This window comes from Equus caballus, chromosome 11, assembly GCF_041296265.1.
Source record: "Equus caballus isolate H_3958 breed thoroughbred chromosome 11, TB-T2T, whole genome shotgun sequence".
NCBI lineage: Eukaryota > Metazoa > Chordata > Mammalia > Perissodactyla > Equidae > Equus > Equus caballus.
Window position 1 is genome coordinate 18,102,456 of NC_091694.1, and position 24,829 is coordinate 18,127,284.

At 55.6% G+C, this 24,829-nt stretch overlaps 1 protein-coding gene across 2 annotated transcripts in view; it reads right to left on the reverse strand.

Annotated features, from left to right (window-relative positions):
• WNT3 (Wnt family member 3) overlaps positions 1 to 21,765 on the reverse strand; it is a 47,482-nt gene extending 25,717 nt beyond the window's left edge. Inside the window, exon 1 of one of the 2 annotated variants that reach the window (XM_014739584.3) lies at positions 21,462 to 21,765. In XM_014739584.3, coding sequence (XP_014595070.3) covers positions 21,462 to 21,541 — 80 coding nt within the window. In that variant the 5' untranslated portion in view covers positions 21,542 to 21,765. Of the gene's footprint in view, positions 1 to 522; positions 666 to 21,461 lie in introns of those variants that run through there. The other variant, XM_070227132.1, reaches the window with a different exon arrangement.
• Between the last annotated feature and the right edge of the window lie 3,064 nt (positions 21,766 to 24,829).

Genomic DNA, 24,829 nt, shown 5'->3' on the forward strand with positions numbered 1-24,829 from the left:
CCCAGGTCACACACCAGACTCAGAACCTGCTCATGGTCACACGGGAGGGGGACACAGGGGGCCTGCCCAGCCCTCTGTCCTCCCTCCCCAGGGCCCCACTTCCTTTTGCTCCCAGCACCTGTCCACCCTTTCCAACCACAGTTGTGTCCACTTCCTCTTGTGAGGCAGCCCTGCCTCATCTTCTCTCTCCTGGCCTCTCAACAATTCTCCATCTTTACAGCAATGGAAGCAACACTTTTTGATCCAGCAGCCCATCAGTCAAAAGTGTTTGGGCATGCCCCTCCATGTACACACACACAGGTCTGGATCACACACCAGCCAGCCACCGTGCTCACGTTTCATGTGTGTTACAAAACACACACTAACATACACTGGAAAAAGACGAGATAAAAAATATATTTCAAAAGAAATCGTTCCCTCCTAAGCCTAATGCATTATCAGCTGACCTCCTGCCAAAGCCTCAATCTGGAGTCCTCTGATTTCTCTGGCCTCGTTTTCCCATCTGCCTCATTTCCAGCTTACCTTTCTGAGCCTTGCATGGGGTCTGTTCGTGAGTAAGGGGGCACTCTCCCTGCAGAGGTACAGGACCCCAACAAACGCTCTTGGGGTTCAAGGTAGCAAGACCTTCCTCCCGTGGTTCCACATCTTTCTCGGTTCTTGCACACAACTGCTTTTTTGTTTTTTTTGTCTAGGACTTTGTGTTCCCCAATCATCTCTCACCGGAAATGCTTCCTCTCCACCAGCCTATGGTGGAGCCTCCTGTCCACTCACCTCCTCTGGATCTGTCCTCACTCCCACCCCCTCACCTCCACGCACCGCGACCAACACCCCGACATCCCACCAGACCAGGGGCACCGCCACACGTGTGCTAGGGCCACAGGGAATTTCTGCTTTTTCAGTTCTGGGTTCCAGTCACAGTCATTACAAAAGTAGAAAGGAATTTCTTCTGGGGGAAACACACTTTGGACAGAAAATATAAAACCATACACACAGAGAGCAAACATTTAAATTAAAAAAGTTTTCATTACCAGTTTCTCTACAAATTGGACGTGTGTTCAACACAAGGGGCGAAATATCAAAGCAGATTAGCTCCAGTTCAGGTTCCCTCAGGAATCACCTGGCCTAAGACAGGGCCGGAGTCACCACAGACTGGAGGAGGTGCCCACAAAATGAGGTGATGGGACACTCAGCTGTAAATGAATGACGAGGAACCTTTTACAGGCGCAGACACAATGGTGAATAAGATAATGTGGGGTGTATTTATTTGGGTAGAGAGTAGTTAATAAGGCCATGAGGAAATAATTTACCGAACTCTGCTATAATAAGGTAGTGAGGGAACCAATTTACTAGAGCACTCAGAATAGTTATTATTGTTAATAATGATAGCTAACTTTTACTGAGCCCTGACTAGTGCCAGGAGCCACATAAAGTCCTTTACATAGAATATGTTATCTTTTAATTTGACAAAGAACTCTGCAAGGTTATTATTATTCCCATTTGACAGGTGACGATATGGGTTCAGAGAGGCTAAGTAACTTGTCTGGGGTCACACAGCTAGGAAATGGTGGTTCTGAGAAGACTAAGAAAGCAGTGAGGGGAGACGTTTCCTAGGACAAGGCTTGTCTGTGTGACGGTGGAGGCTAAAGGCGACGGGAAGGAAATCCTCAGGTCCGTCCTGCTACCTCAGGCTGCTCTCTGGCTTATTCACAGCCCCGTAAATTCAAACGCTGGAGCCCCTGCCTATTGATCTTTTTTCTTTTGAATGTCATCATGGATCCTCCACACTTGAGGTTTATTCCTGTGTATCTCAGACAAGGCCAGACCCACGCTCAAGGCATCCCGGGGGAGGAGACCTCTATCTGAGGGCTGAGGGATTCGTGCGAGACAGGACTCTCCCGAGGGAGGTCAGGTAGATGACACCCGTTCCAGCACCTTCCGGTTTGCAAAGCATTTCCCACACAGCATTTCGGTTAATCCTCTCAACCGCCCTGAGAGATAAATATTGTCTCTGTACAAATGAGGAAACTGAGGCTCAGACAGGGGACCATAAGCCGGTAAGTGGAGATGGGGTTGACCCCCGTGTGTCTGACCCAAATCTGGTACTGCTGCTATTTTGCCGCTCTGTCTAGATCCCCCTCTGGTGGTAACCAGAGCATTCCAGCAGGATGCGCTCATTCAGCACCCACGGTGTGCTCTGCCCCGGGCTGGCGGCGACGGGTGAATAACAAAGTCAGTGTCACTGTCTGTAACCTGGAGGAGGGTATAACCTAACGGGCAGGCCACGTGCACAGGAGTAGAGGACGCGAGCAAGAAGACCAGCCAGCTTACAAGGCATCCTGGTGGAGCCGCGTGTGGAGTCCAAGTGAAGGAGCACAGAGAGCGGGGTGGGGGATGGGTTACCCACAGGCCTCAGAGGGGTGCTCAGAGGTGGATCTTTATGGCCTGAGAGAAGAGGAAGAGGAACGCACTTCTGGGACATTGACGTGACTCAAAACACCAAAACCCAAGGAGCAAAGAGAGAAGGAGGGCACGGCCTGAGGGCCCAGCTGTCGGGTGTTGATCCCAAAGGCAGTGAAGTGGGGCCGCTCGTGGGCCTGAGAGAGGCGAGGGCCTATGCAGGCCTGGCCCCTAGAAAGGAGCCTGTCAGAGCCGGAAAGAAGGCCGAGGGCCATCGGGCACGGAAGGAAGGCCCACAGGAGGTGGCAGGACCCACGTTCACACCCACTGGCCCCGTATCACCAGTTTGGGGGTTCAGCTGGGATCCCTTGGCACTGAGGAGCCAAAGAACTCAGCCAATGGCCAGAAGGGGTCTTCCAAGTCTCACGGAACTCGGGTTCTGCCTTGTTCACGGAACGCACTGTACCGCCACGGAGAGGACAGACATCGAAAATTCGACACCTAGCAGATTCTCACACTAGTCAAGCTTCTAAGAGACCAATTCGTTTACCGGTTCTTGGGAACTCCCTCCTCTCTCCAGGCCGGGAACTAGGCTGGGAAGATGGCAGTGCCCTTGTCTCTCTCGCTCCCTCAGCCAGACGCACCGGCTCCTTCTGCTCACGGGGACCATTGCCTCATGACACCTGGTGGGAAATCTCACCAACTTACCTCACTTCTGTCCCTCTGAGCCGCCATTTTGGCCCTCGCGTCCTGGCCTCGGGTTCTGGGCAGCAGCTGCTCCCTGGCCTGGAATGATCCCGCAGCCTTCTCCACTCTGAGATGAACGGCCTCTGGCACATGCATCTTACACCTCCTACATTTGCGGCACCACTTCCTGCCCCTCTCCCCAGGCCCCACATCTCACTTCTGTTGCGAGGATGGTGCTAGAATAAAGCCCTGGCCAGTGCAGAGAGAAGAGGACAGTGGACCCGTGACTTCCGGCTTCTCTGTCTAAGTGAGGGAGAATGGGCTGAGGGGGCTGGCGGCAATGGGGATGGCAGTTCCGGCCTGCTCCCCTCCGAGGGCGGCCTGGCCCAGCCCTGAGGCCCCTTTACAACCATCCCAAATCCGGGGCTGCTAGCCCTCAGGTAGTTTTCTTTCAAGGGGACAACCTGCCTGGGTAAAGGTGACCCCAAGCGTCCTGCCTGCAGCCGTTCTGGGCACCCAGGGCCCAGCAAGGTGCTGTGGGCGGTGGTAGAGCTGAGTCCTAGGCTCTCCGCCCGCTCCGAGCATTGCTGACTCACGGGGGATTTTTCTACTGTGTGCTCCAAGTGAGTCCTGCCTCACATCCCTGTCTCCCTGGTCTCCCATGAAGGTGCCGGCAACCCCAAGGCCGCTCGAGTGGCTCCTTCTCACTCGCGTCCGCTCTTGCTCGCTCATGTGCACACGTGCACACAATACCCGACCACGCAGCGTCGTGGATCCCCATCTCGTTAGGAAGGTTAGAGGATGAGAAAAGAAACCCGATCCAGTTCACAGTGGGGTATCCACAGAGGCAGAGGAGCCGCCCAGTTGCCCAGCGGTGAGCCCCGTCACTTAGCACTCGCTGACTGAACTGCTGACCTGAGTCCTGGTCCCATCGTACCACCCACGACCGCATCCCCGTGGGAGGACTCAGCTTCCTCATCAGAAAAATGTAAACATCATCTCCTTCAAAGAGGCTGGAGGGAGGCATCACCGAAACACCGTGTCCCAGATGGCGGCACAATAAATGGCGGTTGTCACCGTCAGAAGTGCGCGAACATGGGCCAGCGCCGTTCTGCACGCCAGGCGGTTTCATTTAATCCTCTCAACAACCTGTAAGGAAGGCACTATTTTCCTCACCCCATTCGGATGGGGATTCTGAAGGGTGGCGATCAAGTGATTCCCTGAGGTTACCCGGGTAGTTAGGGCACGTGCAGGCTGGCCACAGGGTCTGTAGGCTGGCCGCAGGGCTCTACCACCTCCTGGAAGGAGTCCGAGGAGAGACCGTCATTCAGCGGCCGGGGACTGAGCACCCGCTTGTGGGAACACAGAGAGGTGAGTGTGACCTGGTCCCCGCCCTGCAGGGGCTCCCAGCCTCACGGGGAGACAGACGCCTAGGAAGCAAATTACAGGAGGCCTCGGCGGGGAGTGACTCATTCTGCCAGGGGTGGCGGGGGCGGGCCTGTGGAAGCATCGTGGAGAGGGCTGCCACTGGTCAGATAGACCCGTGTCCCTGGGGTACAAAGACCAACGGGGCCTGGCTTCTGCCTGCCTCACAGGAGACGGGATTCAGCTGGATGACCGACGGATGGCTGGCGGCTTCATTCGTTCCTTCCTGCCTGCGTGCATGGTGCGTTCATTCAACTCAGGCCCCATTGGACGGCCTGCTCTGGACTGAACTAGTTCATAGGATGATTTTCAAAAGTCAGAGGAATCACAGCCTGATTGCTGAGAAGAATAAGCCCACAAAGACACACTGACATGAAAGGGGCAGGAGAATCTTCTAGATCACACTTTCCAAATGGGTAATAATTGTTACTTGGGGGAAAAGGCCTTGAGGTTAAATACTTTTGGAAAACAGATTAAACCAATGAAAACAAGGGTCATCCTTGCAGAGCCTCTCTGTGTGGCTAATATGCTAATGAGATGCTAATATGCTAATAAGCAGCCTAAACATCAAGAAGCTGGAAGTAGCTGGGAGGGTGGCACTTCCCAAATTTATTTGACCCCAGAAGCCCTTCTCTGCAGCGTTAAGTCGGATTGGTGTGAAAAGTACAATTTCTGATGTCCTGCTCTGGCCCAAAAGGTGCAGAAGAGCCGGGAGAGAGCGAAGTGAGGCCGGGAAGATTCCCAGGAAGGGGGCGGGCGGCTCTGAGCTGGACTTGAATCCCGCGAAGACCACGGTCAGGTGGATGAGTGAGGGGAAAGAGCTTTTTGGTTAGGGAAAGGGGTCCTAGGACCCCTTTATCTTTATAGTGGAGGCCCAAGGAAGCGGAGTTTTATCTCAGGGCGGGGAGGATGAACAGGGGCTGAGCCCTGAGGACAGAGTCCAGTGGGAGGTGGCGGCAGCAGCTGATTTCTGCTGTGTGCTGAGGAGTGCACACCCTTTCTTTCAGAAGGAAGGAGTCCCAGGGTTTGGATAAGGATTTGGGAGAAGGATTCACCTTCTGGTCTTCCCTAAAGTGGCACCTGAAAGACATTATTGCTGTAACTGAGGCAGGTGGCCCACAGGGACAGAAGGGCAAGGAGAGGGCCAGGAGGGAATCGTGCCCTCAGTCTGGTGGGGCTGACAGGATGGGGCTTCCGGAAGGCATGACATTATTTCTGGATAGTGCAGGGTGTTCACGGCCCATGAGGGTACATGTGAGGAGCAGAATGGGAGAGAAGGTGGTGGAGGTGGAGAGGTGAGTGGGGAAGGGAAGTCTGGGATTCCATTAGCTCCTTTTCCCCCATCACCAAATGGCCGGTGGTGCCCTCTGGCCCTTAGGCCGACAATGTGAGGAGCTTGAGGGGCTGAAAGCTGAAGTCAGGGAGGATTTCCAGAGACACTTCAGAAAAGGGCCACATGTTCTTCCAAAGGCATATCGTATGTGTCGACATGGACCCTGGGTCCCAGCCCTGCCTCTGCTTCTCCCTGCTCTGAGATCTTCAAGCAGTCCCATCTCTGCAAATCAAGACCACAGATCACATTGTATAGCTGCCAGATCAACAAAAATAATGAAGTCACTCGATTCCAAGTGTCAGTGAAGACATAGAGCAAAGGTGAGGTGCAAATGGGCACAATCTCTTTCGAAACCAGTTTGGCGTCAACTTGCAAAGTGGACCCTTCGTGCATCCTGCAACCCAAAGTTCTCCTCCTGGGTAGGGACCCCCATGAGCTACTCTCCCTCATGTGCACCTCAAAACACACACGCATTGACAGGAGATGGAATAGACGAAACGTGGAATATTCAGATGACGGACTATTACACAGCTGTGAAAATGAAGGCATGCCTGTGATATGCAATAGCATCGTCTGAAATGTGGAAACACAACACAGAGGGAAAAAAGCAAACGACGGAAGACCGCATACAGAGTAACACCATTCTATACTGCCTAAAAATAAGCAAAACAAAGAACATATTGTTTTGTATTCTTAGCTAGGAAAACTATTATTTTAAAGTAATGGGATAAATATGCAGAATTCAGGATGTGGTCATGTCTGGAGGGAGAGAGGGGGATGGGATGGGGAGGACCTTGATCACATTCTAGTTCTTCAAGGGTGTGGTGGGGCCCGAGTTTTCATCTTGTTATTATGTCCTATATATTATATGGTATGTTCTCTCTCTTGTGTGTGTCAAGTATCACATAATAAAAAATAGTTTTTATCAGTTTGCAATCAAAAATACTTTTAAGAACAAAATGCATTATGTGGGCTCTCTGTGCCTCAGTGTCCTGATGTTCCTTCCTATGGCTTGGCAGGCCCCTCTCGCCTGAAGTTTGGAAGTGCATCGTGAGCACTGTCCCTTGGCCGGCCTGCATCTCACCCCGGCCTCCTGGTACCCTCAGCCGTACCTATTCACTGTGCTCAGCAGGGCCCAAGTGGCCAGCGTCTAGGCCATTAACTAGGGCCATGTTAAACCTACACAGACCAGTCCTTGGAACCCCAGTAAAAACCCTGGCAGCCACCGTGTGTGACCTACCATTCCCTTCCTGTGGCCTCACAAGTATTTTGGATGAACAGGACACCAGGATGCAAGGTCAGGCCAGAGTCCAAGTCACCTTGGGTCCACTGAGTCACAGACTTCTGCCACATGCCCCTCACCCTCTTCTTTCTTCAAACAGGTTAACTAGTTGGGAGAAACCAACATAAAGCATATGGCTTTCCCTGAGTGTGGCCTTTTCCATTTTGAAAGGAATTCAGATCTTTCTGTTCCAAAGAAGCCTGGCCTGGGACAGAATATTTTCATAATCCTTGTTATGTTGGAATGACCTTCAGAACATCCTTAATTCGTTCAATATTTAGTCACCTTTAACTCAGTTCCTGTGTATTATTTCATTTCATCCTCATAACTGCCCTGAGATTGGAACTTTTCCCCCCATTTTCCAGATGAACAAATTGAGATTCAGAGATTTTTAAGAAACTACCCAATGTTCCTGAGCTATGAAGTAGCACATCTGAGATTCACACCGTGGCCAGTTTGACTCCTCTTTCTGGAACACCAGGCTGCCTTCCAGCACAGACAGAAGCTAGAAGCTCAGAGTCAGACTCAGGAATCACAGCGAGGGACAACCCTGCCCTGGAGAGTGGGGACCCGCTGAGCCCGCACGTGGGCTTGCTCAGGAGGAGCCGGCTTCACTGGCCAGCCAAGGGAATTAGCAATTGCACTGCATGTTTCAGAGGGTGTGTGAGGCTCACTAGGGATGCACAGACACAAAGCAGAATCCTGCCCTGGAGGCACTGACCCTCGAGTTGGGAAGACAAGTCGGATGCACGTGAAGAGGTAACTAGTGACAAGTGCCAGCAGCTCTTCTGGGGAGGGCCTCACGGAGGCTATGGGAATTAGCCAGGGCTGGAAGACTGAGCCTCAGACTGACAGGTGACTCTCAACAGCATCCCTTAATCCCACGACTTGTCTTAGAGGACCCACTTGTGCCCTGTGCTATGCCTGGCTATGTGGATGCAAAGAAAATTGAGACCTGGTCCTGCCCTTGGGGGGCTCACGGTCTAGTCAATGAAGCAGACATGCCTGGCAGGGGCTGAGCTGGGCTGGGCGCCGAGGGAAGGCTGCACAGAGGAAACGGTGCCTGAATTGTGCTTTGAAAAATGAACTCGAGTTTACAGAAGTCATTCCACGGGAAGGCAAGGGGAGTGGAGATGGGAGAGTGTATAAGAACAGCACAAACAGGAAAACGAGATAAGGGCAAAAGGTGTGGCCATCAGACCCCAGACTGAGTCTCACGTGTGTTATATCCTCGACTCCTCACAGTAGCCCTCATTTTCCAGAGAGAAAACTGAGGCTCAGAGAGGTTCGGGTCACCCAGATATGAAAGGCAGAACCATCTAGAGCCCAGGACTCCTGCCCCTCAGCCCACGCTCTTATCCACGCAGGTGAAAGTAGGTCGCAGGGCGAGGATGCGGGCGTGGGAGATGAGCTGGGGTGGAGAGTTAGGAAAGGGCTAGATCGTGCCGGAGGAGCTCGTGGGCCGGGCCGAGCGTGCAGCAACGGTCAGACCTGCTAGAGAATGCTCTTCTGACGGGGCCATTGAAACGTGACAAAGCCGACCAAATGTGAAGGAAGATGCTTTGAGGCTGAGAATGTTGGTAAGACGAGGTCCCAGTTTAATGAAAAGGGACTTGAAGGTAAGAGGTGACCATAGACTGCGAGAGAGCTAGAAGTGTTGCCGAGGCAGAAGGCAGTCAGCCTGCAGAGGGAGGAAGGGAAGATGAGGTGAAGATGGAGATAGCACGCCTTCTTCAGATCCTGCGCTGGTCAGACCCTGGGGGCCCCATTGCCTGTCCAAGTGCCCTGGCCTGGCTGGAACATTCTCCGGCCTGGGGTGAGAGAAAATGAGCCTCCCCACCACAGGCCCAACATTTAAAAGTTTCACATCAGGTTAACAAACTGTTAAGTAAAATATATTCTGTCCACCTCAGAGCTGTACACTTAACAATTGATGTTCTTTCCTGTATGTATACTTCAGTAATATGTAAAAAAAAAAAATCCGTCATCTTATCTTGGTGAAATACCTTATTCCCCACCCAGAAGGCTAGGTTCTCCGTGGAGCTCTGCTAGAACAGTGCCCGGGGAGAGCCAGCCCTGGCCTGCAGGCTGCTCATCCCAGCTCCGTCCCACACTGGACACCCCACCGGAACCCCCAAGCTCCATCCACAGCCCCTGCAAATGACCTCCCCTTGACCATCTCCTGGCCTTGGGGCCGCCACACCAGCCGCATGGCCTGCCCTGATGGGATGACCCCAGGCAGAAGTCTGCACAGCCCGAAATAAACTCACTGGGGCAGGATGCTTCAGGCGCCTGAGTACCTGGAGCACAGCTGAGAGTGGGGGTTGTGGGTACGACCACTTGGACCCCAGACTCCTTGCCCTGCAGGGAGGGGCACAGCCTTAAGACACCAGCGTGGAGCCCTCTAAATGGAAGGGCCTAGCAGGACCCCTTTGCCCTGTCTAAAGGCAGTTCTGTGGGCCACAGCATTTGCAAAAACATAGAGAGAAGCTGGAGAGAGATCCGAAGAGCGAGAACAAGGTGGTTAAAGGTGCGCAGGAGACTGAGTCATCTGGGAAGGAAGACTCAGTGAGAAACACACCCTGGTCCTTGAGTGCAAGCTGAAAATCTCCAGTGATGCTCACATCCAGGAGACCAAACAAGAGAATCTGGGCTGGGACTAAGTCAGGAAAGACTGCAGTCAGACCCAAGGAGGAACTTCCTGGCTGTCAGGATGTGGTGTCACTGAAATGGCTGTGAAGCCTGGTGGGAACTCTGGGGTTCACCAGCTGTGGATCCTTGGCCAATGAAGTGACTTTCTTGGGGCCTCAGTTTCCTCACCTGTATAATGGGGATAACAAGAGCATCTGCCTTCTGAGGCCACTGGGAGGATGAGTTAATGTGTGTGCTGTGTTTCCTCACTGAGCCTGTGAGCCTTGATTTTCACGGATAAAATGAGGATGAAGATGCCAATCTCATGGGGTTCTTTAGGCTTCAAGGACAGTGCCGAGGTTACAGACTCCATCCTTACTGAGAGCTGAGGAAGGCTCCAGAATCTTTCCTGCAGAAGCTTCAGTCAAGATGGAGGACCACCTGGCTTGTGCTTAGGCTGAAGTCTCTTCCCTGAAGTCAAGGGGCTGAGGGGGGGTGGTCTCCAGAGGTGCTGCCCACGGGAGAAGCAGAGAAAAGGTGAGAAGCTCCTCAGAGCTGAGAGGGTGCCTTGCCAGCAGATGGGTGAGGCCAGCCTGGCCTCCCTCCCTGAGGCTTCATCCCACAGATGGGGGCTTGGCACCTCCCCAGCCAAGCCAGTGTCCCTCTAGGGTTTTGCTAATGGGAAGGGCCTGGCTGGCAGTGAGGGACCCGGGCACTCATCCTGTGTGACTTTGGCCGGGCCTCCCTCTGGTCTACCTCCCACCTGTGCCCTGCAGTGACAGCAGTTCTCAGGAGGGCTTCTGGGGGGCGGGAGCAGCCCAGCTGGAGAGCCAGGGTGGATGCTCCTAGGGCACTCCGTCACCCGTAGTATGGCAGCAGCAGCGCTGGCGGGCCTCCACGGAAAGGGCAGGTTGGGGGAACCAGATGTGACGGGAGCCAGGGAAAGAGGAAAGGACAACGCTTGGTCAGAAGCGAGAGAGCTTCCCAAGGGGAAGATTATGTGCCGGCTTCAAGTTTAGAATGAAGCAGATCATGGAGAATAGAAAGACGGTGACTTCTCCAGAGAGAAGGCTTTTGTAGACCTGTGGGCAAAGGCGGACGATACAGAAGCAGAAAGAGACCATTTGGAACGGTCACAACCCAAACTATCCAGTCAGGGCCAACTCCCAATGCCGCAAGGTTCATTTTTGTTTTTAACTTATGTGTGCCTTGCCTCCTTCCAGAAAGATTTTGAAGCGGCTGACAGCAAATGTTCATTCAAAGACAACAAGTATTTATTGAACATCTGCCCTGCACTTGCCGGGCACAGAGGACACAGCAGTGCACAAGGCAGTGCCTGCCCTCAGGCAGCTTGTAACACAAACACCTGGGATTCAAGAGGAAAATAAAAAGAGAAAATCAGAACCAAGGTGAAGGAGAAGATAAATACGCCAAGTCAAGGGCCACACAGGTGCAAGGACTGAGCTTTGAGTTTCATTCTCAGTTTCCTAACAGCCAGGGTATAAAAGGAAACGTACTTTATCTGAAAGGTTAAATCATGTTAGTTTCCCTGAGAAAAATAAAGTTGAACATTGAATTGTAAAGGTCAGGTGAAAAATCAGCTATATCAGAGATGCTAACACAAGAATTGGTTTGGGCAGGAAAGAGGATTCTGTCCGATTGCTTTCTGATATGTGGGGGATGGAGATTGGGTGGAAAGGAGCAAAAAAAAACTGAGCAGAATGATAAAGCTTACAGCTGGAAGTCGTGGAAGTCATTTACTCCACCTCCTTCCTGTTTCCCAGTTGAGAACACGGAGGGCCAGGAAGCAGGGATTTGCCCAACGCTACCCCCCCCCCAGTAAAACGGTCACACCGGTAGGGCCACGACTACCAACAACATCCAATCCCAGCTTGAGGACATGTGGAAAGTGCCAGTGACTTGCACAGAGCCCCAAATAAGAGACCTCTTAGAGGTTCAGAAATAGTATCAAGAAACCCAAAGCAGCAGTTTTCAAGTTGAAGGTCAAATGTAATCTTGCCTCAAAGCCATCCTTTGGGAACAAGGTAGAAGATGAATAAGTAAATTCTTGCCTTAAATAAGAAGTCCCCTTCTGAGGCTGAAAGGAGGTAGAAGGAAAAAGCTTTGGGCCCAACAGCACATGGGTTCAGAGTCCAGGCTGCGTGACCAGAGTCCTTCATCTCTAGAGCAGGGAGAGTTGGGTTCCAGATCATGACGTGGGTGTAGGGACCAGCACGTAGACACCGTCCACAAACACTCTGACCTATTCCTGGGTGGAGAAACAAGTCCTGCCAAATGGGATTTTAAAAGTAAAGACTCGGACGTCTAAGCATAGTGTGAGCTGGTGAACACAGGGGCAGAAACAGGCCACAATAGGAAACATTTGCAAGTGGAGCCAGGATGGAAAAAATAACCCCGGGGGAACTGGGACTGTGCAGACGAGGCTCACCTCAGCTTCCGGAACGGCAGCCTGCTCAGGTCAGGGGTCTCATCCTCCCGAGACCCTCCACAGAGCAGGGCTGTTAGCCACGCGGTCTGAGCCAAGCCAGGCCTGAGCGGAGCAATGGGAACCAGGTCCAGCCACCTTTCAAAGTTAGCAGAAGCAGTGTGCTCCGAGCCTCGGGTCACCCTGGGGATGAGGTTTTGTTCATTCTGCTCATTCAGTCTGCTCATGACACTGTCGTGATTCACGTGTGCAACTGGCACTCTCAGAGACCTCTTTTGTCCATGTGCCTTTACAGAGTACATTAATGCACACAGAGTTGTGTTTTTGATTACTGACCCCTACCATACGCTGGGCACTGGGGGAGGGCGGCCCCAGGTGACTCAAACACAGGTTCTCCCTTGAGGGGGGCATCTGTAGTCTAGTAGAGGAAAATGAGACACCCAAAGCCCCTGGTGGGCAGTGGGGACATATGGCATGTCTGCCCGTGGGGGAGAAGAGGAGGGAGTGATGATATGTTCCCTGATCGGGGGCTAGTGGTGAGGGAATCCAGGAGGGCTTCTGAAAAGAAGCGGGTTTTGATCTGGGTCTTGACGGCAAAGTGGAATTTCAGCAGTTGAGTGTGGGGAGGGGAGAGAGCAGGTAGCCAAGTATGTCCATGAACAGGCTCAGAGGGATGTTGGGGGGCTCCCGGGAGGTTATGAAAGGTACCACTGACAGGTGGGTAGAGGCCAATCCTAGGGAGCCTTGGTGCCAGACAAGTGGGGAGCCACAGGAGGTTCTGGAGAGACACCCTCAGAAACCAGGTTAGGAAGATGCGTGGTGAGGAGCTGGCAGGAGGCAGGATGCTGGTTCCCTCCTGCAGCCACAGCCCCTATTTGCATTCCTAATTGGCCCTGAGAGGAGAGATTGGTTTTCCTCGCTGGCCCAGCTGGCTCTGGCAGATAGGTGGGACTCTATGCCCAGGGGCAGGTTTCGCAGAACGCCCTCCCAACAGACCTGGGCGCTCAGTCCTGTTGCTCCCATCCCCCTCACCACCCCAAAACACACACATACACACACTAGGTCCTCCCTGTTTTTCCAGCCTAGCTTGAGCGAATGGTCTCCCAGTTGGCCAGTCCTTATCCAGGTGATTAGGATTTCCTGATGACCACAGGCCTCACAAGAGCCCTTCCAGCTCCCTCACTCCTCCTCACTCTGCCCGCCTCTCCCACCACCTGTGTCCCTGCCTAAAAATCCTCCTCTGCATCTGGCTGAGCCCAGGGCAGGCCTGTGATCTCTGCATCAGGTTGGGGTTGGGGGGCTCCCAAGCCTCAGGCCATGAACCATGAGTCTGGGCAAGCCCTGGGGCCACCTGGCCTCAAACACTTGCCCCGTCCCTTGGGCAAGCCCTGCTGAGCCTCAAGACCCGGGGCCATGGTGGGGGGGGGGGCATGGGGCGCCCCCAAGTCGCTGAGAACTCCCCTGTCTGGCGCCTTTCCTTCCTCCTCTGCTGGAAATACCAACTTCTCCAGCTCAGAGGCTCAGAGTCCTGCTGGGTCCATTCTGAGCGCCTCTATCCAGACGCGGGCTCTTACTCCTCTTTCCTGGTAGGACCAGCACTGATGTTAACTTCTCTGGAAAGACCTTGATGCTTCTAATCGGGCTTTCATAAAGATTATTCCTTCTGAAGTTCTTAATAGCCCTGCAGGTAGGCAGGGCAAGTGGTTGTGTTATTATTATTGCTGATTTTGCAGATGAGAAAACCGAGTATGGAGGAGGTTAGAGACGCATCCAGGATCTCACAGCTGTTTGAGTGTGAAGTTTTGTGCTCACTCCCCACCCTGCCCTGAGGTGACCCTCCTCCCAGACACAGATTGTTCAAACCGCTGGGTGACCAGAATCAGGATTGAGATGGCAGAGCTGGAAGCCTAAGGCCGGCAGCTTGTCCAACTCCCCCATTTATTGAGGCCCAGAACAATGAAGGGACTTGCCTAATGTCACACTACACTAGTGGCAGAGCCAGGTCTCAGGTCCCCTAACTCCCTGCCCAGACACCTCCCACCACCGCATGCTGCCCCCTCTCGCCTCCGAGCATACTTCTGCATCTCCGTCCTTCCCCTAGATGTGTGGGTGTGCCTGACATTTCTGGAATTTACTCCACACACATAATGAGGCCATTTTGAGAAGGCCTGCCTCAGGGGGAACCAGAGCGCTGTCTAGTGTCCCCATCCTGACCCCTGCCAACTCCTCCCGCCGTACACGCTGAGCTGCAAACAGATGAAGGGGTTCTATTGGCTGGGCTACCCTGCCCCCTGGCCCCGACACACCTTTCTGGCCTCAAGAATTGGAGGCGGAGTTTTGGGGTTTCAAAGCTGCGATGGAGGCTGCATGGGAACTGAGACGCAGTAGAGGGACGGCAGGCTGGTGCCACTTGGGTCAGCGTTCATGGAGGGAATCCAGGTGTCACCACATCAACTGAACAGAATGGAGCCTGCCTGTCAATGGCGCGGGAGGGACTGTAGCTTTGACAGTGGAATTGTGGTGACCCCCCGAGACAGTAGTTTAACTTGAGGACAGAAAAATTTCTCTCCCTCCGATACAAGGAAGCCCCTGCCCAGAGAACCCTCTGGATGGAAGGCCGCCCTTGTGCCCACACACCACAGGAAGCCTAACACTGGAGAACTTCCGAGCCCAGAGCCTGGGCCCCAGCCCCCAGCCCCCGGCCACTGAGAACTGAACAACAGAAAAGGAGCATGTTTGAAGGAAGGACCCAGAAGCAGCAGTAGGATGATATGGCACTAGAGGGAAGGTGTGGGGTACCACCCTCAGGAAGCTTCTAGAAACCCTCTGCCCAGGTGGGTTAGCTATTCACCTGTCCAGGAGCAGGGAGGAAACCAAGTGATCTTTCCCAGGTCATCCTGTTTCCCATCCCCCTCTGCTTCCCGGACTCTCCTTGAAGAGTGCTGGAGACGGGCCTCTGGCCTCTCCTCTTTCCTCCAGAAGCCCTTCCTGCTCTCCCGGCCCAGCTCTCAGTGAGAAGAGGGACGTCCCTCTCTGGCCACGGGAGAAAGAGGGACCCTGATTGGAATTGGGGCAGTGACAGGGACAAGGCCTGGAGGAGGGGGGGGTAGAAGTCGATCCTCGGCTGCCGCCCCACTCATCCCTCTGCCCCCCAAAGAATGTAATTAAGCAGCAGGCCTCTGCCAGGAGCCAAGCTTTCTGCCTTCCGTCTATAAATCACCTTCTGAATCATCTCTCAGCTCCTGGAGGAGCAACTTCTGCTCGGGCTGCTCCAGGCGGCCCCCGGGCCACTCCCCCCCAGAGCCTGGCCCCCCCACCCCTCCTCCGCTGGCCCAGCCCGAGGTGGCTCCAGGTCCCAGCTGGAAATGGCAGTGGCTGCAAGAGTCGTGCAAACTGTGGGGTGGGAGGAGGGTTAAGGGAGACTCCAGTGCCCTCTCTACCCTCCCCTCCCCTTCCTGGGCAGGCAAAGAGCTAAGCTGAGGTTAGCCTGGCCTAGCTCCCTCAATTTAAGAAAAAAGCTACAGGCTCATGGTCACTAGTGCCAAGTATGGTGGGGCAAGCTGGCTCTGAAGATAAGGAGAAAACAGAGCTGAGTGGGGCCAATCTGGGCGGGCTCCTTGAAAGAGGCAGGTTTAGAACCAGGACTAAAAGGAGTCAAAATAGCTTGCAGACAGGGGGTGCAAATACATTTATATAGTACTTCCTGTACACCAGGTATTATTCTAAGAGCTATACATGTATTCACTCATTTAATCTTCACAACCCTAGGAGGTAAAAGCAGTCACTATTCTCATTTTACAGGTGGGGAAACTGAGGCTCAGAGAAGTCAACTTGCCCTAGGTCACCCAGGTAGTGCTTGAAAAAGCCAGATGTGAAAGTGAGCCCCTGGCTCCAGAGGACCATGAGTACTGGGGGGAGTGAGGTTTAGAGGTGCGGGCAGGCTGGCTTGGCAGTAGTGGAGCAGCCAGCTTGGGGAGTGAGGTCAGACGGGGCTGCAGAAGGAAAGGGCTGGGCCGCCTGGAGTCCTGTGCTTCACAGCCGTGAATCCCGCTCCCAGCCCTGTGGACCCTGAGAGCAGCAGGGACCCCTCAGGGTGGTCAGGGAAAAGGAAGCCCAGGGGGAAGCAGGGACTTGAAGCACAGAGAAGGACAGGGACTCATCCTGGGTCACACAGCCAGGCAGTGGTAAACTCAGCACTCAGACACGGGCCGGCACTCAGCTCTGACCACGTCCTGGCAGGTGTGATAACACGAATGCAGAGCTGTAACATCAGCATGGTCTAACCTTCGAGGGAGGCATACTGCCTCCTCCAACTAGGGGGGGGCGGTAGAGAAGGTCTTTCCCTCCTTGGTGACTTTAGAATGATTCTGTGGCTCAGAGGAAGGGGGATCGAAAAGAAGACAGGTCCTCCTCAACCTCTGGGCTCACCACATCCTGAGGCCAGAAACTCTTCCTTTCCCCACTCTCCCTGGAAGGCTCTGTTAGCTGCATCCCCCTCTGAGAAGAGTCACCTCGCCCGCCCCAGCCCCAGGCTCCTTGCCTCCTGCCCAGACCAAGAAGAGACCTTTCCGAAGTCCGGAGAAACCCCAGGGTCATAGCTCCCTCCTCCACCGTGTGTCCTTATTCCCGTCCTCAATGCCACACCTGCCCAGCACCATTCTGGTTTGTGAGCAGCAGGTTCTGTAGGGAGCAGGAGGGCGGAGCCTTGCTTGGCTCCGTCTACTCTTTGGGGATTTCCACCTAGAGCCCTCTCTGTCTTCTTCAGTGACTGTGCGTGCACCCGAATGCCAGAGTGTGGGCGCTGGTAGGGTCTGGCTGGGTTGGCCACAGAGAGTGCTGCAGGGAGGGAGGAGAGAAGGTGCCCGCTAAAGGACTTGGCACCACAGTCCAGCTCCTGCCTCTTCTGACCTCCTCGATAAGGTCTTCCCACTGGGCAGACATCCCGGACCCGAGGCCCTCAGGATCCCTGGGGTTGGAGGGGATGCTCAGGGCCAGACTCCACCCATCACTCACATCTTGGCCCAGAGCTGTTGACAAAATGCTCTGAGATTCTGGGACAACTTTCCCCACAGCTGCCCCTTGCCCCATGCCTTCCCCACACACGTTAAGGCAGGTTCTTCCAAGAACATAACTCAGCTCCAGGTTCCTGGTATTATTGTATTCTTTGACCTGTTTGGGGTTTTTTTCTTTTTTTTTTTTAAGCAAAATGTGTTCCCATTAGAAGAATGCACATAGATAGCCACCAGTTTTGCTCCCTTTGGACACCAAGCTCTGCCCACAGCTAGGGTGGGGTGAGCAGGAAGGCTGTTAACTCACTTCCAAGAGACCTGGATTAATTTGCCCGCCACATCCCCCCAGGGAAAGGCCTGCCCTAGAAGGGAGACCACCCGGTGAAAGCCTGGCCATCCGATCTGGTATCTGCCCATCTGTCTGTCTGTCTGTCTGTGGGATCAACAGCCTCCAGCCAGCTCAGCTCCTCGCCAGCCCCAGCCCCAGCCAGCTGTAATTCCTGCCTGTTACAAGTGTTAACACCTGGCCCGGGGCCTTCCTCCCCCGCAGTCTCCAGGTGCCTCCCTGGGCCCAGCCCACTGACCCCCACGGGGTTTGACTGAACATGTTCACAAGCCTCTGAAAGGCGGCAGTGGGTGGGGGAGGCAGTGGGACATCTGACAGATGGAGAAACTGAGGCAGGGCTTAGGGCAGGCGCTCGAGTTGGGGAATGGGTCCCAGGATGGTGAAAAAGAGAACTCAGATGTCTTATTTCCCCATTCACTGCCCTTGACTTTGGCAGAACATTTTCCCCCAAGCTGTGAGGCAGGGCAGCGGGTGATCCCTGCGTGGAAGGTGAGGAAACAGAGGCCCAGATGGGTGGTTCACGCAGAGGCGGGGCACGGGCCCCTTCCATTGGGGCCTCTGCCTCTGGAATGCAGCACGCACTAGGCTGGGCCCTAATAAGATAGCTCGTTTCTCCCTCACGAAGGAGAAGAAAGACAAGTTCCTCCACCAGGCGCTAACCGGGACTGACAAGAAGAATTATAGAACTTGGGCTGCTGTGGCAGCTTCCTGCCCCAGCTCCACCGCGGCCTGCTGCGAGGCCCTGCCGCGCATCTCTTCCTTCCGTGAGCCTGTCTGACACCCTTATGCTCTCGTCTACCTTCTCTCAGGGCTGGGGCCCGAGCCGTGCAGGCCGCTGGGGGCTGGGGGGCCTTCCTCGAGAGGTGACACGGACAGAAATCCTAGCTAAACGATTTCCCCTGTAAATCCCTCCGGGGGAATGTGTTAGCTGGGTGGGCCAAAGAGGGCAGGACGTGATGGGCTCAGACGCTAAAAGGACTGGAATCTGACTGCCCCAGGGGCAGAGTGGGGACAGGAATCTGAGGCTCTCACTCTACTGTCCCTGTCCCTGTCCCAGCCCTGGCTGGCTCTGAGAAGGTGACTCACCCTCCACTCCAGCTCTGAGACCAAAGGCAAACAGCCTCAGAGAGGAGGCCTGCTGACCAGTCCTCAGGCACACAGAACGAGCTTGTGGCAAAGAAGGCTCTGCACCCCGCCCCCCACACATTACTCAGCCCCGCATCCCAGGTCACCTGTGCCCCCGGTAGCTTCCTTGTTAGACTCTTGTCTCTTGCTGGACCATCCCTCCAGGACCACGGATGCCCACCAAGCACCCAAACTTGGGGTGTCATTCACACCCATGGATCATATGTCTGCAAACATATCTACAGCTACGGGCCCAACCATGGTCTCTGGCACTTGAGGATGGGGTCTCAGGCAGACCCAGACACAGCCCTCACACTCACACCTAGCAGCACAATCAGGTCATGGCCGTGAGCACTGACATCCATGCACAAAGGCATCCGTGGGGCTTTCCCCTAACACTGTCATGAAGGCATGTGCACACATGCACGTACACACACACGCAACAATCACATGCCCAGTCATGAACAGTCATGCGGTGTCACAAGCAGACACAGGTGCTGACCTTTACACGGGCATGGATACTTCTAGACTTTCTCTGTCTCACACACACATACATGCACATCATAGAGTCAGCCACTTGCTGACACTTGTATGCAGACACAGCATACCCTGTCACGGGCCACAGATCCCCTAGGCACATCTTGCACGAGTTCACATCCATGGTTGCCCAGTTCCAGACACGGACACTCCTACACAGAGACATACTAGTGTACAGTTGCCACCTCTTCGGGGCAGAGACCTACAACACACACACACTCAGGTCTCTCCTCTGCTAAAACAAAGCAGCATCCCTGTCCCCCAGAACCCTAAACAAGCCATGTGTCCAGTGTTACATTAGGACGAATATCCTGGCTTCCCAGGTTTTTCCAACATCTTCCAATTGAGTGGTCCCTAGCTAGATGCTCCCCGGGGCACCAGTACACGCCGGACCCCACCAGCACCCCTTGCCGCCAGCACTGCCCTGGGAAGTGCCCTCCACTTCACAGCATAGGGGAACCTAGTCTCTCTTCCCCCATCCCTGCAGCCTGTGGGTCTCCAAGCCCTCTCTTCCTACCCTCCCCTGCCAGGTCCCTGTGAAGGCAAAGAACAGTGTGGCCTTGGCCAGGGGATGGGAAGAGGGTCGGGAAAGGCCCATGAGGCAGGACGAGCTTCCGCAGTGGCCTTCTCCCCACCTGGCAGAGCCCCCAACCCAGAATCTCTGGCTGCCCCGGCACCCCATGGACTGTCTTTATGCACAAGAGGCCTCAGGCCAGCCCAACACCATGGGAAGGGTGGGCTGGGCAGAAGAATGGCTTCCTCTTGGGTGTCTGTCCTGGGAGCAACTCTCAGCACCCTCTAAACAGAGACCCTTGGCCATGCCCAGATCCTGCCCCCATCTCAGTCCCCAAACACCCAGACACAAACACTGCCACCCCCAAACAACTGGAGGCAGACTCAGGGTGTGGCCCCCGAATCTTAGCGGCTCTGTTCCCCCTACCCCGGGTGGGGAGGGAGTGGCAAGGCAGGGAAAGTGGAGGCACACAGGTGGCACAGCACCCTGGCGGCCCTCCCCTTGGACTTTCACCCCAGGGGCCAAAGCCCCTCTTACTCACAGATCCCAAATTCTTCCTCCTCACCTCCCACCCCCGGGCCGAGGCTCTCCTCCGTCCAGGGGGGAAGATTCTTTAATTAAAGTTTTCCGGAATGCAGGGGGCTGGAGACTGAGGAGAGGCGGGGTGTAATTTAGAGAACTGGTTTCAGTGTGTCTTTCCCCTCTGGCCTCCGGGACCTGCCCCGGGGGGGAGGGGGGGGGCGGGCAGGGGGCGATGGGGCCGCTTGGAAAACAAGGGGACTCCCTGGAATTGGGGGTCCCAAAGGGCTGTTTATTCCTTGGTCAGTTCCCCCATACACGCATACCCGCCCAAACACCGTGCCTGGTTTCCCAGCCTTATTTACCAAAAATGTCTTTTGTATCCGCATTTCTCGGGGACAGAATTCTCCTCTCCCTCTCTCCTTTCTCCTTGGTCCTCGGTTTTCCAAAAGGAACGAATATGGCATGGAGAATTGGGGTTTTGGTCAAAGAACAAACCCACCCCCTCCCAAACAACTACATTTTCAAGGAGCCCTCCTTGTGCCTGGATGGACAAGCAAGAAATGAATAAAATCCGAATTCAATGGCATCTCAGATCAGCAAATACCATATTCACTTCTGAGCCTCAAGATTAATCTAGAGCAGAGTGGGGAGAATCTGACGAAATCCCCCCTCACTCCTCTGCCCCGGGGATCCCTGAAGCCGTTGGGGTCTGAAATAGGAAGGCAAATGGGGTTATTGTGGGGAAATCTCTTGATGGAGGCGCCTGCGGAGGTGGGGGCAGCAACGAAGGAAAAGGATGATTTTGCCCATGAAGACCCCAAAATGGAGAAGAGGAGTGGCTGGGCCCCAGGGACAGCGCTGGGTTTCTAGAAACCCAACTGCAAGCAAATGGAGGGTCTCCGGGGGCCCCCAGATTGGGACGGGTGGAGGGTTAGGATCTGAGAATAAGAGACCTCCTGAGACGGGGAAAGTCGTCCAGGCTTTGCAGCGAGCAGCAGAGAAAATGGTGATTATCAGAGAAGCCAGGAGTTGGATTCTGAAGGCGACACCAGCAGAAAATCCAGGAGAGGTGGGCGGGTGGGGGGCTGGAGGGAGGCAGGGAGAAAGGAGCCCCAGCTCTGCCGCAGCCCACCCCCAGCCGGCGCCCCCACCTCCCCGGGACGCGGCGGAGAAATCGGGCCGCGGGCAGACAAGAGGCGAGTCTTACCACCAAATTGGGTAGCCGGCGAGGACCCTGGTGCCACAGAGCAGGAGGCCGAGGAGCAGCCCGAGCAGGTGGGGCTCCATTAGAAGCGGCGCCGAGGAGGAAGTTTGCCCGCGACCATGAAGAGGGGGAGCGACGCCCCCAATAGTTGGAACAAAGTCCACTTGAGATTGGAAATGACTTTCGGGCTTGTCAGAAGCGCACCTCCACCCGCAGCCGCCCCCCTCCGGAGCCCAGCGCGGAGCAGCCGGGTTTGAGGATGTCAGCGAGCAGCCAATCAGCGCCCGCGGCCTAAGGTAAGAGATGAGTCTGTAGTTCAGCCTGTCAATCACGCGCCCCTCCCGCCCAGCCCACGAGTTGGGCTCGGGGAAGGGCATCGCCCAGCAAACTTGGGCAAAGCCCGCGCCCCAGACACAGTGGGAACTTGGGGGGACACGGCACATTGGACCCTCTGCTGGCCCAGGACCCCCGCGGCCCCCCGCCAGCCAGGTTTAGGGAGCTGAGGCTTTGACCCGGGCGTTCACGTGGTGCCGGGTCGGCGTGGGCATTGATGGGTGGCTCCTTTTCTCTCAGGGGACCGTGACCCCTTGGGACTTGGGCCGTGAGGAATCGAGAGTGGAAAGCACAGGGATGTTTCCAGAAGCCTCGCTCGGGCAGGACAGGATCCGAGGGTCTCGGAGGGGGTTGGGAAATACAACCCCTCCCAGCCTCCAGCCTCCCGAGCCGCGAGCCGGGCGGCCACTCGACCCGGGTGCAGGAGCCGCTTCCCGGGTGTTGGAGAGGCGTGCAGAAGGGTCTGCGGAGGCTCGAAGGTCTGGCTGCGGGCGGCGCCGGGGGCACAGAGCCGAGTGTCATTTGAGTCTTTTGTCAGGGATCAGATCGGTATCGGGACCTCCTGCTGCCTTTGCATTTCCTGCAACTGACACCAGCGGCCAGTTGCATTTCCTGCTCGCAGAGCCGGGTCACTTTCTCCTTCTCGAGGGGTTCAGGCCCGGCCTCCAGCTAGGGTCAGAAGCACGACCCGCACTCCCACTTGGATCTTGTGAATGAACCGTTTGGGGCAAGTGAAACGCAGCAACCACAGCAGAGAGGAGCTGGGGTCCTGGAATACCAGCTGCCTCCTGCCCACCTCTCCAGCCCAAGGCCCTGGGCTCCAGCCTGCGGTTCGGTAATAACGTCCCCTTTCCCTGTGTGGACACCAAATGCATCCAAACACCCCACCCCTCCCCATAGGGAAACAGTCCTTCCAAGTCCCCCGCAGGTTCTTTCTGTCCTCTCCTTCTTCAAAGTCAAGGAATTATGTCTCAGCCCTGAGGGGTGCTGAGCTTGAGGCTAGATCTTGGGGGACTTGCCTCCTGTCACCTGGGCAGCCTGCCCCCAAACTGCCCTCCCAGGCTACTCGAGGCCACCAGAGGCACCCCGGGACCCTGGAGCATCCCTGAGCCTGGGGCAAAGAAAGCAAGGCCGGTGAGGGGGCGAGGGCAGCTGCTCCGGGAGTTGCAGCAGAAGGGGGAGCGAGTCAGTCGACCCCACGTCCTGCTGAGGCCTGGAATGGCGTGGGGGCTGAGGGGCACGGCTGGAGGAGTCCACACCAGGGGCCAGACGTTTCTGGCTTTTGATCTGGGCCGCCCGTGCCCACGGCTCGTACCCACTGCCCCTGCCCGTCCGGAGAGCTCTCTCCGAACACGGCTGCTGCAGGCGCGGGGAGCTTGGGGAACTGGCCCTGGGGCACTAAGGGTCGGGAGAGCCGCCTGGGCTTGTCACAGGCTTCGGCTGCGTTCCTAGCCTGGTGCTCGACTGGAGGGGGTGGGGGTGGGGGATGAGAGAGAAGAGGGAAGGGAAGGGGAGAAAGGGAGAGACTGAGTGGAGAAGGGAGAGAGAGAGGGACTGACTGAGAGACAGAGACAAACGCAGACAGAGAAGAGGGAGGGGAGGCTATTGGAGGGAGCCCGAGGAGAAAGAAGCGGGGAAGGATAAGGGGAAAGGCTGAGACGGCGAAGGATGAGCACGGCGGAGAAAAAGCCCTAACCTGCCCAGGAACAGTGGGTGGGGTGGACACTGAGGAGATGGGGACCCTTAGAGATGCCCCTGTGGCAGGCTGATTCTGGGGTGCCTTGTTTCTGATTCATCTGGAAAGGAGTTGCAGTGGGTTTGCCATTGTCTCTGACTTCAGATCCCCAGGGCCCTGGCTCTAGAGGCCGAGAGCCCTCACGCCCTGCTAGGTCCTACCTGGAGTTCTGCCTTACCCAATGGGAGCGCTCAAATGGTTTTCTGATCAGAGGTGCTTGCTGGAGCTCAAATCCTCTCTGACAGTTTGAGGGGCTCCAGAGCCCCATAATCGTCTTTCTGAGAGCTGAGGAGGGCTAACTTTCCCTGGCCACCGAAACACCACTGTGGATTCAGTGTGGCTGGGAGGCAAGGCTGGACTAGATGACCTCTTGGCGTCATTTCTGGGCCCCAAGATTCCACAAGTGCCAGCCCTGGGAGGTGGGGGCCAAAGACCCCTGAAGCTGAGGGTTGGGTGGGGGTTGGCTGAGACATGGCCAGCCAGGGCCTTGGGGGGTGTAGGAAAGACTGGCCATTCCCCAAAGGGGCGTGTGTATCCAGATGCCTCCTCCAGGTAGCCTGGGAGCATCGGGAGACCCAGGTCTCGAGCACTGGCAGGGGATGGAAGAGAATCTGGGAAACAAGTGGGTGGGAGGGTGGAATTCTGGACTTTTGCTGGCTGCACAGCCTGGAGAAGCAAAGGAGGAGAGGACTGGAGGTGCCGTGTGGGAACCTGCTAGTGGCCCAGCATGGCGCCCGGGAGAATGGAAGCAAGTGTGGGGATTTCCCCCCACTTGAAAGCTTCCCAGAGGAGGGGATTCCTGAGCCCTTTCCCCTCCCCTGCCAGGTGTCCTTCCTTCAACACAGGCTTAATTTCCTTCCTCCTGCCCGCCCAGCGCTGCCGGTGGGAACACAGGAATGGTCCCAGCCCACGAGGAGGAGGGCGCCCAGCGCCACGTGTCGCAAACGGAAACACCCTCTCTCTAATAGGCACCCTGAACCGAAGAGTGGGTTGCGCTCAATGGGAAAAGGGTTAATTCACTCCAAGGCCAGCCAGGGTGGGTCAGGTGGAGGCGTCCGTGCGGTGGACCCCCGAGGCCTTCGCCCTGAATGGGAGGGCGGCCTCTTGAAAGAGGGCGAAGGCGGCAGAGAGGGCCAGGGGCGTGGGGGCTGAGGGCTGGCAAGTGGGAAGCACTTTCTGCTGCGTGTGTGAATATCGGGGACCTCAGACCTGCCGCGGGACTGCGCATCTCCATCCCACCCCCACCTCTCTAGCTGCCACGAGGTTCCTTTGATGTGCGCTCCCCCGGGGCACGCAGTCTGCC